Consider the following 13,025-nt stretch of genomic DNA (forward strand, 5'->3'; position numbering starts at 1 on the left):
AAAATCAGTTTACTTTTTTTTTATCAGTGGCCCTAATCCTCTTCCGTACCAAAGACTGTTAGCAAATTAAAACAAAGATTCTGTAGAGCTAGTGAACTAGAAGTGTCTGTAGTAAGGCCATAAAGGACACTTTATGGTCCTCTTATTGTCCTGCTTTTATTCTGACAGGTTGCTGCTTTATGAATCCATCACAGCTGCTCCTATGAAGCCACATGTCAGTCCAGGGGCCACAGAGGGCCCATAGGGGGCCACAGGGGGGTCCTTCGTCTGCTGCGATGTGTGAATCAAAGATCAGGAGCCTCCATCGGTTGGCTGCTCTTTCATGTCTATGGCGCCTGATGAATCTGCAAACATTTCAAATCAAAGAAAATAGTCCATTAAAATGAAGGTTCTGCAGAGGCGGATTTAGGAAATGTGGGGCCCTAGGCAGCTGCCTAGTATATCCCCCCCTGCTGGTGAGTACAGTACCTACCTGGTTGGTAGTTTCTGTGAAAATGATGGGTGTAGAGGAGCAGCAGGAACAGACAGAGGCTGATGATGGACGTTATGGTCGTAGACAACAGGAAGGAGTAGCTGCCTTCACTGTGGATCACCTGCAAGAAGCAGGACACACGTTTCTACCCACTGCAAAGTTGATTTATTTCCAAATAAAATCGAGTATTTGGACAATATAATTAAGTTTTTCAAAGCTTCTAATTAGAGGAGGATTTTTTATTTCCAGGTGGATCATCTCAATCAGTGGTCCTCCTAACTGTCAATCATTCTGGTGAATCTGTCTGCAGCAGCCGGGGCTAACGTTAGCATGCTGCGGCAGCCGGGGCTAACGTCAGCATGCTGCGGCAGCCGGGGCTAACGTTAGCATGCTGCGGCAGCCGGGGCTAACGTTAGCATGCTGTGGCAGCCGGGTCTAATGTTAGCCCGTCTGCGGCAGCCAGATCTAACGTTAGCATGCTGCGGCAGCCGGAGCTAACGTTAGCATGCTGCGGCAGCCGGAGCTAACGTTAGCATGCTGCGGCAGCCGGGGCTAGCGTTAGCCCGTCTGCGGCAGCCGGGTCTAACGTTAGCATGCTGCGGCAGCCGGAGCTAACGTTAGCATGCTGCGGCAGCCGGGGCTAACGTTAGCATGCTGCGGCAGCCGGGGCTAGCGTTAGCCCGTCTGTGGCAGCCGGGGCTAACGTTAGCATGCTGCGGCAGCCGGGGCTAACATTAGCATGCTGCGGCAGCCGGGGCTAACGTTAGCATGCTGCGGCAGCCGGGGCTAACATTAGCATGCTGCGGCAGCCGGGGCTAACATTAGCATGCTGCGGCAGCCGGGGCTAACATTAGCATGCTGCGGCAGCCGGGGCTAACGTTAGCATGCTGCGGCAGCCGGGGCTAACGTTAGCATGCTGCGGCAGCCGGGGCTAACATTAGCATGCTGCGGCAGCCGGGGCTAACGTGGGGACGAGGACGTAGGACGGGGCAAACATTATAAATGAACAAAATAAATGTAGACGCTAATCCAGACGCTAATCCAGACATTTTGAATTGAAGAAGCTTCCTGGATTAGAAGTGAAACGTCTTCAAACTTGGAAACAACGTCCAGTGGATTGTTTTTAACTCTTTAGAAATAGAATAACTGTTGTTTTATTTGTTTAAAATCTCTAAGAAAATCATTTTAGATGTTCCATTTGTCCTCATTTGCCCTCAGATCTTAAATCTGATCTAAAAGAATCTGTGAGACTTTTAAAAAGCAGAGCTCAGTCTGTAGACCGATTGTTTTCTACCTTCTGCTACTTTTGATCACAGATGAAACATAAAATAATAGTAAATGTCGGTAATAACATGTTAAGACTCCAGAAGATAAATGATTGTAAAGAAATGGGTGCAATACAGTTTGTCCGAGAGGTGCTGCCGTATGATGACATCATCAGCAGGGGCGGGGCCCCGAGCAGATAGCAGATAGACGTTCAGGCGACTCTTACCGATCCAACGAGCAGCTGGAGCAGCATCTCTCCTGTGCTGGCACTGGTCACTAGGACTGTGGTGGCTGCACCTTTGACACACCAATAAAAAGCACGTCGGCATGGCGACCAGCAATAACAGATGAGATACAACGTTAGCAGAGCAGCTGTGTCACCTTTATAATCCAACATGTCCTCTGTGAAAGCCAGGATGGAGGGGAAGACGCTGCTGATGCACAGTCCCAGCACGCAGGTACCGATGAACAGAAACACCCGGCTGGTGTAGAAGATCAGCAGCAGGCTCTGGACCACGATGACCCCCACCTGACCGACGGAGCAGACCACTGAGGGAACTTTCTGGACCACCAACAGGCAGTGATGCTGTGGTAAAATGTTCAGCTCCACAGCTCATATTAACATCATTGATTTCCCCCCACAGTGAGACACAGTGTTGGCAGCATCATGCTGTGGAAACACTTCTGACTCTGCAACCTTCAAATCTGTCTCTGTGCGGGACCAAAAGTCTAATCTGCCCTTAGCTGTGGTCTGAGGCGCAGATGGAAGGTAACTTTCCAGCATCATAGACCTGTGTCTGCTGCCAAAACGCCATAAGAATAAAATAATCCACTAATCCTTTCATTTCAGGATTAAAGCAGAATAAACATCTAAACACACAATCAGCTGCAGCTTTATATAAACAATACTATAATAAGAAATGAATGTAGTCTATAGGGGTCATAACAGGGGCCAGGTTCTTCAGGTGCGCTGGCCCCCATTGGGCCCCCCCCCTATTTATGCTGTTTGCTCTCCTGCCTTCAGCGCCAGATTATTCAGGCTCTCATTGCGATTAACTCTAGTGTTAACTGTAGCATTTTCTGTGCTGTTAAATTCTGATCGGCTTTTCGGCCGTGGATTTTTGGTTGGCTGGCGCCAGCTCCCCGATCTCTGTGCTCTGAAGCTGTAACAACTGCAAGCGGTGGACAGTCTCCCCCCGGGTTCCTCCTCTCTCAGTTTCAGACTGAACTCTCAACCAGGTCAGTGACTTTTTGTTGTCTTCTCTGCTCATCAGTCTTGGCCCTTGTTGGCCCTTGTTGGCCCCTGTATAGAGCCGCCCATATCCGACAGCTACAGCTTCCATGGTGAGATTCTGTGACAATAATCTTTCCCAACGTGGGGAGTCATGGCTGACTGGTGGTACGGAGGGAGTCACGGCTGATTGGTAGAACGGAGGGAGTCACGGCTGATTGGCGGTACGGAGGGAGTCACGGCTGATTGGTACGGAGGGAGTCACGGCTAGGGATGGGAATCGAAAACCGGTTCCTGTTCAGAACCGGTTCCGTATTTTTCGATTCCATGGCATCGTTTGGCAGCTCGCTGAATGATTCTTTTTTCGATTCCCGCAGCACCAGAGCCGAGAGCGCCGGCTCTGGGGAGCACGACTTACGTCACGTTTTTTACGTAAGTTACGCAACTTACGCAAGTTACGCAAGTTACGCAAGTTGGAAGAACTATTCGAGGAGGAAGACAACGTGCTGCGGTCACTTTGTGAATCAAAGCCCCGTCTTTCCTTAGCCCAGAGGGTAGATCAGGAAATCCAGCTCTGTAAAAGCTTGCCCTCCATCCCCTGCAGGGATAGCGCCACACTGTGGTGGTGGAACAAGCAAGATACGCTGCCCTTGCTATCTGGACTGGCTGAAAACTACCTCTGTGTGCAGGCTTCCTCCACCCCATCTGAGAGGGTGTTCTCCATGGCTGGAGACACCATAAGCGCTGAAAGATCCCGTATCCTTCCAGAAAAAGTAGATATGCTCATCTTTCTGCAAAAGAACTGTTAATTTTCCCTACTACTGTTTTATAATTAGTATTTTTTGTTATTTAAAATAGGTTATTATCCCATCATTTGTTATTAGACATTGTTGGTTATTAAGTTTGTTCTTGTATTCATTTTTCATTTAAACACAGATGTTACTCCAGTTTCACATTTCCTGTGGACATCTTGATCTTTTTGAGTTTGTAAGATTGTGCAATAGTTAAGTAAACAAAGTTGATTCTGATAATCAAACTGTTTGTTCTCCTTTTTCTCCCAAATTGGAATCGAAAAAAGAATCGATTAAGAATCGAATCGTTTCATAGAATCGAAAAGGGAATCGGAATCGTGAAAATCTTTTCAATTCCCAACCCTAGTCACGGCTGATTGGTACGGAGGGAGTCACGGCTGATTGGTAGTACGGAGGGAGTCACGGCTGATTGGCGGTAGGGAGGGAGTCACGACTGATTGGTAGAACGGAGGGAGTCACGGCTGATTGGTACGGAGGGAGTCACGGCTGATTGGTACGGAGGGAGTCACGGCTGTTTGGTACGGAGGGAGTCACGGCTGATTTGCGGTAGGGAGGGAGTCACGGCTGATTGGTAGTACGGAGGGAGTCACGGCTGATTGGCGGTAGGGAGGGAGTCACGGCTGATTGGTAGAACGGAGGGAGTCACGGCTGATTGGTACGGAGGGAGTCACGGCTGATTGGTACGGAGGGAGTCACGGCTGATTGGTACGGAGGGAGTCACGGCTGATTTGCGGTACGGAGGGAGTCACGGCTGATTCGCGGTACGGAGGGAGTCACGGCTGATTGGCGGTACGGAGGGAGTCACGGCTGATTGGCGGTACGGAGGGAGTCACGGCTGATTGGCGGTACGGAGGGAGTCACGGCTGATTTGCGGTAGGGAGGGAGTCACGGCTGATTTGCGGTACGGAGGGAGTCACGGCTGATTTGCGGTAGGGAGGGAGTCACGGCTGATTTGCGGTACGGAGGGAGTCACGGCTGATTGGTACGGAGGGAGTCACGGCTGATTGGCGGTACGGAGGGAGTCACGGCTGATTGGTGGTACGGAGGGAGTCACGGCTGATTGGTACGGAGGGAGTCACGGCTGATTTGTACGGAGGGAGTCACGGCTGTTTGGTACGGAGGGAGTCACGGCTGATTGGCGGTAGGGAGGGAGTCACGGCTGATTGGTAGAACGGAGGGAGTCACGGCTGATTGGTACGGAGGGAGTCAGGGCTGATTGGTACGGAGGGAGTCACGGCTGATTGGTACGGAGGGAGTCACGGCTGTTTGGTACGGAGGGAGTCACGGCTGATTGGCGGTAGGGAGGGAGTCACGGCTGATTGGTAGAACGGAGGGAGTCACGGCTGATTGGTACGGAGGGAGTCACGGCTGATTGGTACGGCTGATTGGTACGGAGGGAGTCACGGCTGATTGGTACGGAGGGAGTCACGGCTGATTGGTACGGAGGGAGTCACGGCTGATTTGCGGTACGGAGGGAGTCACGGCTGATTTGCGGTACGGAGGGAGTCACGGCTGATTGGCGGTACGGAGGGAGTCACGGCTGATTTGCGGTAGGGAGGGAGTCACGGCTGATTTGCGGTAGGGAGGGAGTCACGGCTGATTTGCGGTACGGAGGGAGTCACGGCTGATTGGTACGGAGGGAGTCACGGCTGATTGGTACGGAGGGAGTCACGGCTGATTGGCGGTACGGAGGGAGTCACGGCTGATTGGCGGTACGGAGGGAGTCACGGCTGATTGGCGGTACGGAGGGAGTCACGGCTGATTGGTACGGAGGGAGTCACGGCTGATTGGTACGGAGGGAGTCACGGCTGATTGGTACGGAGGGCGTCACGGCTGATTGGCGGTACGGAGGGAGTCACGGCTGATTGGCGGTACGGAGGGAGTCACGGCTGATTGGAAGTACGGAGGGAGTCACGGCTGATTGGAGGTTACGGAGGGAGTCACGGCTGATTGGCGGTACGGAGGGAGTCACGGCTGATTGGTACGGAGGGAGTCACGGCTGATTGGTAGTACGGAGGGAGTCACGGCTGATTGGCGGTACGGAGGGAGTCACGGCTGATTGGTACGGAGGGAGTCACGGCTGATTGGTACGGAGGGAGTCACGGCTGATTGGCGGTAGGGAGGGAGTCACGGCTGATTGGCGGGAGGGAGGGAGTCACGGATAATCGGCGGTATGGAGGGAGTCACGGCTGATTGGGTGGATGGACGCGGCCGGCAGGTTCAGCCTGTATCTGCTGATGTGGAGCAGGAAGCAGGAAGCTTCAGTTTGAATTGTTACTCAGCAGCTTCTAAAAGGAAAGTTTCACCTTCCAACAATCAGAGCATGGCGTGACATCATCACGCTCTGATCAGGAACTTCACTTTAAGAAAAAACAACATCTAAAGTTTCTTTGTTGAACTTTGACCTCCTGCTTTCTGCTGAGGGACCCGCCCATCATTCATGTTTCCAGAAGGTTATGAAAAGAATATAAAACATGATGTGGAGCCTGAACACCCGGCTGGTCGTATCCTGAAACACCTAATCCTACTATTTACATTCCCAACCAAGTCAAATGTTTGCTTTAAGCACCAAGTCAGACCTTTGCTGGACTTCATGTTAACTCTGTTGCTTCTAAAGAGGACCCATCCTTTCAGTTTGTGTTCCTACCAGGCTGACGGTGAGCAGCACAGGCGGCGCGTATCTGTAGGAGACGAAGATGAAGCAAAGTCTTCCTGCTGTGATCGAAGCCCAAAATATGCTGTCCAGACAGCCTGCTGCTTTATGACCCATCAGCAGGGGGGGGGACACGGCGTAGGTGTAGACAAAGCCGGCATAGCAGCCCTGCAGGTAAACAAACAGCAGGTTTAGTTCCAGAAGATCTAACAGCACAGAAAGGAATGAAGCCTGGAAAACCTTAAATTGGAAGTAGAAAAAACAGATCACCCTGAACACATCATCCCCGCTGTCAAACATGGCGGTAGCAGCATCATGCTGTGTGCATCCTTAGCTACATAAAAGACGAATGAGCTAAAACTATTAGGATCAGAGACTGAAGATCAGAGACTGGCCCATTTCCACTACCGGGATCGGTCTGAGCACGGTAACCATGGTAACTGTTGAGTACAACTGGAACGCAGAACTGAAAAGCCGACTCTGTCGAGTAAATTCATCAAAGGCTGCCTTCTGCGCCTGATGCGCTGCAAACTTCCTGTTACGGGCGCCGCCATGTTGGTTTGCTTGTTTCCCTCTACAGAGCAGTAGTACCGTAGATCGCCACTAGGAGGCGAGGAACTGTCGTAAGGAACCGAACTCGGCACGGATCGGTTTTCAGACGGGAGTGGAAATGGAACGTTAGAGCCGGAGCTGCATCCATTAGTGCGGAGGTCAAAGGTCAGACCTAAATCTGAGGTAAAATTCAAACCTTCAATCGTTCTCCCTCAAAACCTACGAAACTCGTAACTTAGCAAAGAACTAGACTTTCAGACGAATTTGTAGTTTAAATTTTATATTTTAGCTTGTTATCAAAGCTCAGCCTCAGTCTGCCTCGGTTACTATGGCAACCCGAGGCAGTGACGCCGAGCCTGGTTCAGAGCTGACTAGGCACCAGGGGGCGCCGTCAGTGACGGAAATCATCTGACCCACAGCATGACGCCATCGAAAACAGGTTCTATGCTAAAGATCAGCGAATGAAACATCTAAACTTCATTAATCATCAGTTACGATAATAATAATCTCACTATAATTCCATCGGTGATGAAGACGATGGCTCCGCCCAGGGCGTGAATGATGAAGAAAGTAGCAGGATGACCTCGGAGGAAGTCCAACGCCCCCCCGCATCCTGCAGAGAAATGACAGGTTTGTGTGTCGCAATTCAGTTCAATTCTATGCAGTTTATTTCTATAGCTCCAATTCACAACATCTCAGGTTTATAGATCCAGATCAACCAGATCATCCAGTCAGATTGATTCTCTATCTAAGGAAAACCAGCTGATTGCATCGACTCATTGACTCTTCAGCAATCCCTCACACTAAGCATGCTTGTAGCGACAGTGGAGAGGAAAAACTCCCTTTGAACAGGAAGAAACCTCCAGCAGAACCAGGCTCAGTGTGAGCGGCCATCTGCTGAGGCCCACTGGGGTTCAAGGAGACAGAAGCAGACATAGAAAAAGAAGCATAGATACAAAAGGCAACTGTCAACCAGCTCCACAGGCGGCCCCGTCCAGGAAACACACAGCCAGGCAGACGAGCTCCGAGCCAGCTCCCATGTCAGAGGATGAAGAGAGCACATCCAGTTAGTCACAGTCAGAGAAACAGGACTACACTGGAAAACAGGCCAAGCTCCAACATCTAGAAACAAAGGTGTTGATGGCAGCAGCACAGCTGATATTTCTCTCCAGGATGGAGTCAGAGCCAAACAGGAACAGACCAGATGAAGCTACTATGAGAAAAAGCAGAGAGAGCAGAACGTTAGAGATTGAACTAACAGATTCTGCAGAGTGGGAGAATAGAGATAGAATGAAGCAGAATGATGAAAAAGGGGTCCCTATGTCCTCCAGCAGTATATATATATAGCAGCAGAGCTACAGATAGCACTGGAATGGGGGGATGAGCTTGAAAGAGACGTCACCTGGACAGGCGTCCCTGACTGCAGGGCTTGAACTGGTGTGGGACTCCTTGTCCAGCAGTGGGGGGCTCCCCCTGGAGCAGGACACCAGCCTCTCATGGAACATCAATGCGAGGACAGCGGCTGGCACTGGGAGCTGCCCACACATACAGAGACACCACTGTTTACTCTGAAAACTAAGCACACTTCCTGTCACCTGATGGGCTCCCTCACATCCTGCAGATCCTGTTCAAACGGACAGGAGAGCAACTAACTGCTTTAACTGACGTCTGAAACACAGACCAGCTGTGAAAAGTTCTGCAATGGATGATGGGAATTCATTGGGTCGTCTTTTTGTGCAGAAACATCTCAGCTCTCTGAATAATCCAGAGTATCCCATGTTCCTCACAGCGGCGCAGCTTCAATTATTGCTTAATGCAATAATCCACTTTGGCTTTAAGAGCCTCAGTAAACTCTGCAGAGCCTGAACTAGATTTACACACAAGTGATGAAAAACAACTGAATTCTACTTTGATTCTAATCTGCTTTAGTGGAAAAGCTACATTTTCTATTGGTTTTTTATGATTTCCTGCTGATTTTTGACCTGGAAGACATAAATGGCCGACAGTGAAAATGAAGCCGTCTGATATGGAAAAAGGTGGCGATCCAGGCTGAGATCAAGACTGAACAGAAAAACTAAGAACTGACCCTTCATCTCTGATCCTACATCTTTCAGACGTTTAGATGAAGCTTTGCATCAATCCTCTGGAACAGGAGAGTTAAACAACATGCAGGGCGCTGCGCCAAGAGGAGCAGGGATGGGAGGATAAATCGCCGTCAGTCCTGTTGTTCTCCTGGGGACGTAAAACACACCTTCTACCACCAGGATGTCCAGGTGAGGGACAGGGAGGCGAGTCTGCTGAGGCTGAGGAGCAGCAGCTCTGATCTGATTCCTTTGGCAGGAAAAGGAACTCTGCTCATTTCTCCACAGGTGGATCCATTTAGCTTAGAAACTGAAGCAGACGAGCTCTACGCTGGTTTTCACGTGAAAAAAAAGGCAGAAAACGGTTGAAATAAAAAGCGAGCCTATAGGAGAGAAACAGGACTCAACACTGAAGAACTGAAAATATTAAAAAACAAAAATAAAAGAACTACAGAAATGACTTTAGCATCTTCAGGCGCTTTGGTTGACTCAGCCAGCGTTGCCAACTCAGCGACTCTGTCGCTATAATTAGCAACTTTTCAGACCCCTCAAGCAACTAGCGACAAATCTGGCAACTTTTCTGGTGTCCGCCGTGGGGCGCCTCCCCCGTCCCGTCCTCTCAGCGCTGCAGCCAGAGCCGCAGCGTCCAGACTGCAGATGAGCGGCGTGCGTTTGCACCGGGATTGACGGCGCCGGTTGATCACGCTGGAGTCGGATCCCTCAGTTGCTGAACCTGCCATAGAGAACATTGACCAACATGACGAGGAAAATGCACCTTCTGCTGACAGGAACTCACATTAATAGCAGCCATGATCCAGAAAGCGTACGACACCCTGGTGACCACGACCCCCTCCGTGTAGAGAGGGTACCAGGAGGCGTTGTGCAGCGCCGCTCCGTGCCCAGCCAGGGTGTTACGGAGGTGTTCCAGGTCCGAGGACGACGAGTTGGCCGTGCGATTGGCTGAGAGGACGCAGCTGTCTTCTGCCAGGAAGGGGTCGACCACCAGGGGGCTGACCAGGGCGCCGCAGCCGATGAAGAAATGCAACGCCTAGAGAGAGACATCAAGATGGCTGCTTCAGAGACTGACAGGAAGTAGAAATCTATCATCTTTTTTAACCACGTTCTCTGCAAACGCTGTAGAGAAACACAAAGTGTGGCTCTCTTTTTATGTAACCCCTTTAACTCTGATACCCCTGAATAAATTCATAGAAAGGCCCCTCCCCCACCTACATTAGTTTTCTATCTAAGGAAAACCAGCTGATTGCATCGACTCATTGACTCTTCAGCAATCCCTCACGCTAAGCATGCTTGTAGCGACAGTGGAGAGGAAAAACTCCCTTTGAACAGGAAGAAACCTCCAGCAGAAACAGGCTCAGTGTGAGCGGCCATCTGCTGAGGCCCACTGGGGTTCAAGGAGACAGAAGCAGACATAGAAAAAGAAGCATAGATACAAAAGGCTCCCATGTCAGAATTTTATTGTCAGAATTCTGACTGAATTCTGAGAAAAAGTCAGAATTCTGACTTTTTTCTCATGTTAAACTGAAATAAAATTTGAAAATCAGTTAACTTTTTGTTTTTTTTCAGTGGCCCTAATCGTCTTCCGTAGATTCTGACCGACTGACCTGCAGGAAGATGGCTGAGTCCTTCTGGTAGAGCTTCACCAGCTGCAGGTTCCCAATGGTGTCTATGACGCCCATGGCCGCTCCGGCCACGCCCATAGCGACGGCCAGCAGAACCACATGGTGACAGAGTGGAATGATGGCGAAGACGACGGAGATGATGAGGGTGGAGGTGAGGAGGGCTGATAGAGACGACAACAGGCTGGATAAAGAAGAGACAAAGCGAGGAAACGTTAGACCAACATTTCTAGATAAACTTTCTGTTGAGGTTTATGCTCTGATTTATGTTTCTATTTCACAGATTTGTAAATAGAAGTGATGTATGAACTGGTTTTGTCACGCTTCCCAATCTCCTGGTCAGCATCAGTCAGCCGGAAAACATATTCTTTACCGTCCTCTTCTTCAGCAGCTGTCCACGCCACATCCTGTCTTTGCCTTCTCCTGCATTCATCCTCTCGGTGTGTGGAGTTTTCACAAATATTGCACCATTTTCTGCGGTGGCACATTTTAGCTATGTGTCCCCGTTGTCCACATCTGAAGCACACCTGGTCGACGCCGTCTGCTCTCCTCTCGCTCATCCGCACCTGTGCATGCTTTAGGCTTGATTGGACCCGTGCTTTCATGACGTTGTCCGCCGCAGCAGCCGTGCGTATTCTCTCTGTGTCTTCATAACTCCTTAATTTGCATTTAAAGTCAGAAAAAGTCATTTTATCTTCACTTTGTGTGACATAAATGATGAATGGTTTGAATGACTCTGGCAGTCCTTTCAGAATCATAGCGATAAGCAGGCCATCACTCATAGTTTCACCTGCATTTCTTAATGCTGTTATAGCGGCCTCAGCTCTAAGAACATAAGTTGTCACATCTTCGCTGCCGACTTTTTGCAGTGAGGTAAGTTCTGTATATAGACTGATAATGCGAGGTTTACCCTTGCCCGCATAAAAGTCTCTCAAAATCCTCAGAGCCTTCCGTCCATCATCAGCAGCTTCACGCATTATCAGCGATAAACTTGTATCATCTAGGAATTGGATAAGCTCCGCATACGCCTCTGCGTTTTTCGTGTCTTCATCTTCTTCTTCTCCGTCTTCCTCTTCTTTCTTTAGAATTACGTCCTTTAATCCTTGTAACCGAAGGTGGCCAAGAAACTTTGCCTCCCACAGCTCGTACTTCTCCGCATCTCCGTCAAAAACCAACCGTGACCACCGGTTACTCCCTTCTGCAGTTCTTCTATTCATGGTGCTGTGTGTTACGTCTTTCCTTGCCGGTGGTTCACCTGCGCTTCTGGTACTCTTCACTTGGGTCTCCGTGTGTAGCTGGGCCCATAACCTGTTAGCAGAAGTGGCTATACAGCAGCTAGACCCGGTATCACAAAGGATATATTTCGGCAAACAAGCAGTGGGGGGGAAGTGGGTTTATGCAGTGAAAAAGAATGTAGATGGAACTGACAAGTTCAAAGCTAGATACGTGGCAAAAGGGTTTAGTCAGAAGAGGGGTATTGATTATGAAGAGACTTTCTCCCCTACTGCAAGCCTGACCAGTATTAGAGTTTTGATGCAGAAAGCAGCACAAGAAAACCTTATCTTGCACCAAATGGACGTTAAAACCGCTTATCTCCATGCATTGATAGATCGTGAGATATACATGGAACAACCAGAAGGTTATGAAGAAGAACCAAATGGAAATGAACGGGTTGTGTGCAAATTAAACAAATCATTATATGGTCTTAAACAGGCAGGGAGAAACTGGAACAACACCCTGCATGATTATCTTTGTGAAAACAAGTTTGTGCAAAATCCAGCAGATTATTGTGTTTACACCAGGCAGACGGAAAAAGATAAAGTCATACTTATAGTATGGGTGGACGATCTGATCATCGCTGCTACTGATGAGAAAGTACTGAAAAGTGTTAAAGAGGTTCTCATGGCAAGATTTAAAATGAAGGATTTGGGAAAGCTGAAATATTTTCTTGGGATTGATTTTGAACAGGGGGAAAACTGTGTAAAAATGTCTCAGAGAAATTATGTAAAGAGAATACTGCAGAGGTTTGACATGCAGGACTGCAAACCTAGAGCAACTCCTTGTGAACAGAAACAGGACTACAATGATGATGGGAAAAGGATAGACAATGCAGCAAAATACAGAGAAGCTGTAGGCAGCCTCATTTATTTGACTTCTTGTACAAGACCTGACTTAAGCTTTATAGTGAGTAAGCTGTCACAGTATTTTGCAGAACCAACAGAACAACAATGGACTACTGTGAAACATGTGTTAAGATACCTTAAAGGCTCTTCTGAAAAGGAACTGTGTTACAAAAAATGTGAGGATGGAAATTTAGGCTT

General features: G+C 49.2%; 1 protein-coding gene across 1 annotated transcript; it reads right to left on the bottom strand.

The window, feature by feature from the left end:
* Positions 1 to 137: 137 nt before the first annotated feature.
* LOC119779022 (major facilitator superfamily domain-containing protein 4A-like) lies at positions 138 to 11,921 on the bottom strand. The gene is made up of 10 exons (XM_038278524.1): positions 11,029 to 11,921; positions 10,690 to 10,888; positions 9,864 to 10,115; positions 8,389 to 8,521; positions 7,499 to 7,599; positions 6,429 to 6,602; positions 2,120 to 2,267; positions 1,965 to 2,035; positions 473 to 593; positions 138 to 344 (listed from the first exon to the last, which is right to left on the bottom strand). The coding sequence occupies exons 1-10, from the start codon at positions 11,919 to 11,921 to the stop codon at positions 292 to 294; spliced, it is 2,145 nt and encodes a 714-aa protein (XP_038134452.1). The 3' UTR covers positions 138 to 291.
* Positions 11,922 to 13,025: the final 1,104 nt, after the last annotated feature.

Source organism: Cyprinodon tularosa, unplaced genomic scaffold (assembly GCF_016077235.1).
Source record: "Cyprinodon tularosa strain WSP-4 unplaced genomic scaffold, ASM1607723v1 ctg1411, whole genome shotgun sequence".
In the NCBI taxonomy this organism is placed as follows: domain Eukaryota; kingdom Metazoa; phylum Chordata; class Actinopteri; order Cyprinodontiformes; family Cyprinodontidae; genus Cyprinodon; species Cyprinodon tularosa.

Bases quoted from the DNA above. Each gene is read 5' to 3' on its own strand.
- LOC119779022 (XM_038278524.1), bottom strand. From the start codon at position 11,921: ATGAATAGAAGAACTGCAGAAGGGAGTAACCGGTGGTCACGGTTGGTT. The intron at 10,116-10,689 runs GTCAGTCGGTCA...GTCTCTCTCTAG, and splicing joins ACTCAGCCATCTTCCTGCAG to GCGTTGCATTTCTTCATCGG. The intron at 2,036-2,119 runs GTGACACAGCTG...GGTGTGTCAAAG, and splicing joins GGACATGTTGGATTATAAAG to GTGCAGCCACCACAGTCCTA.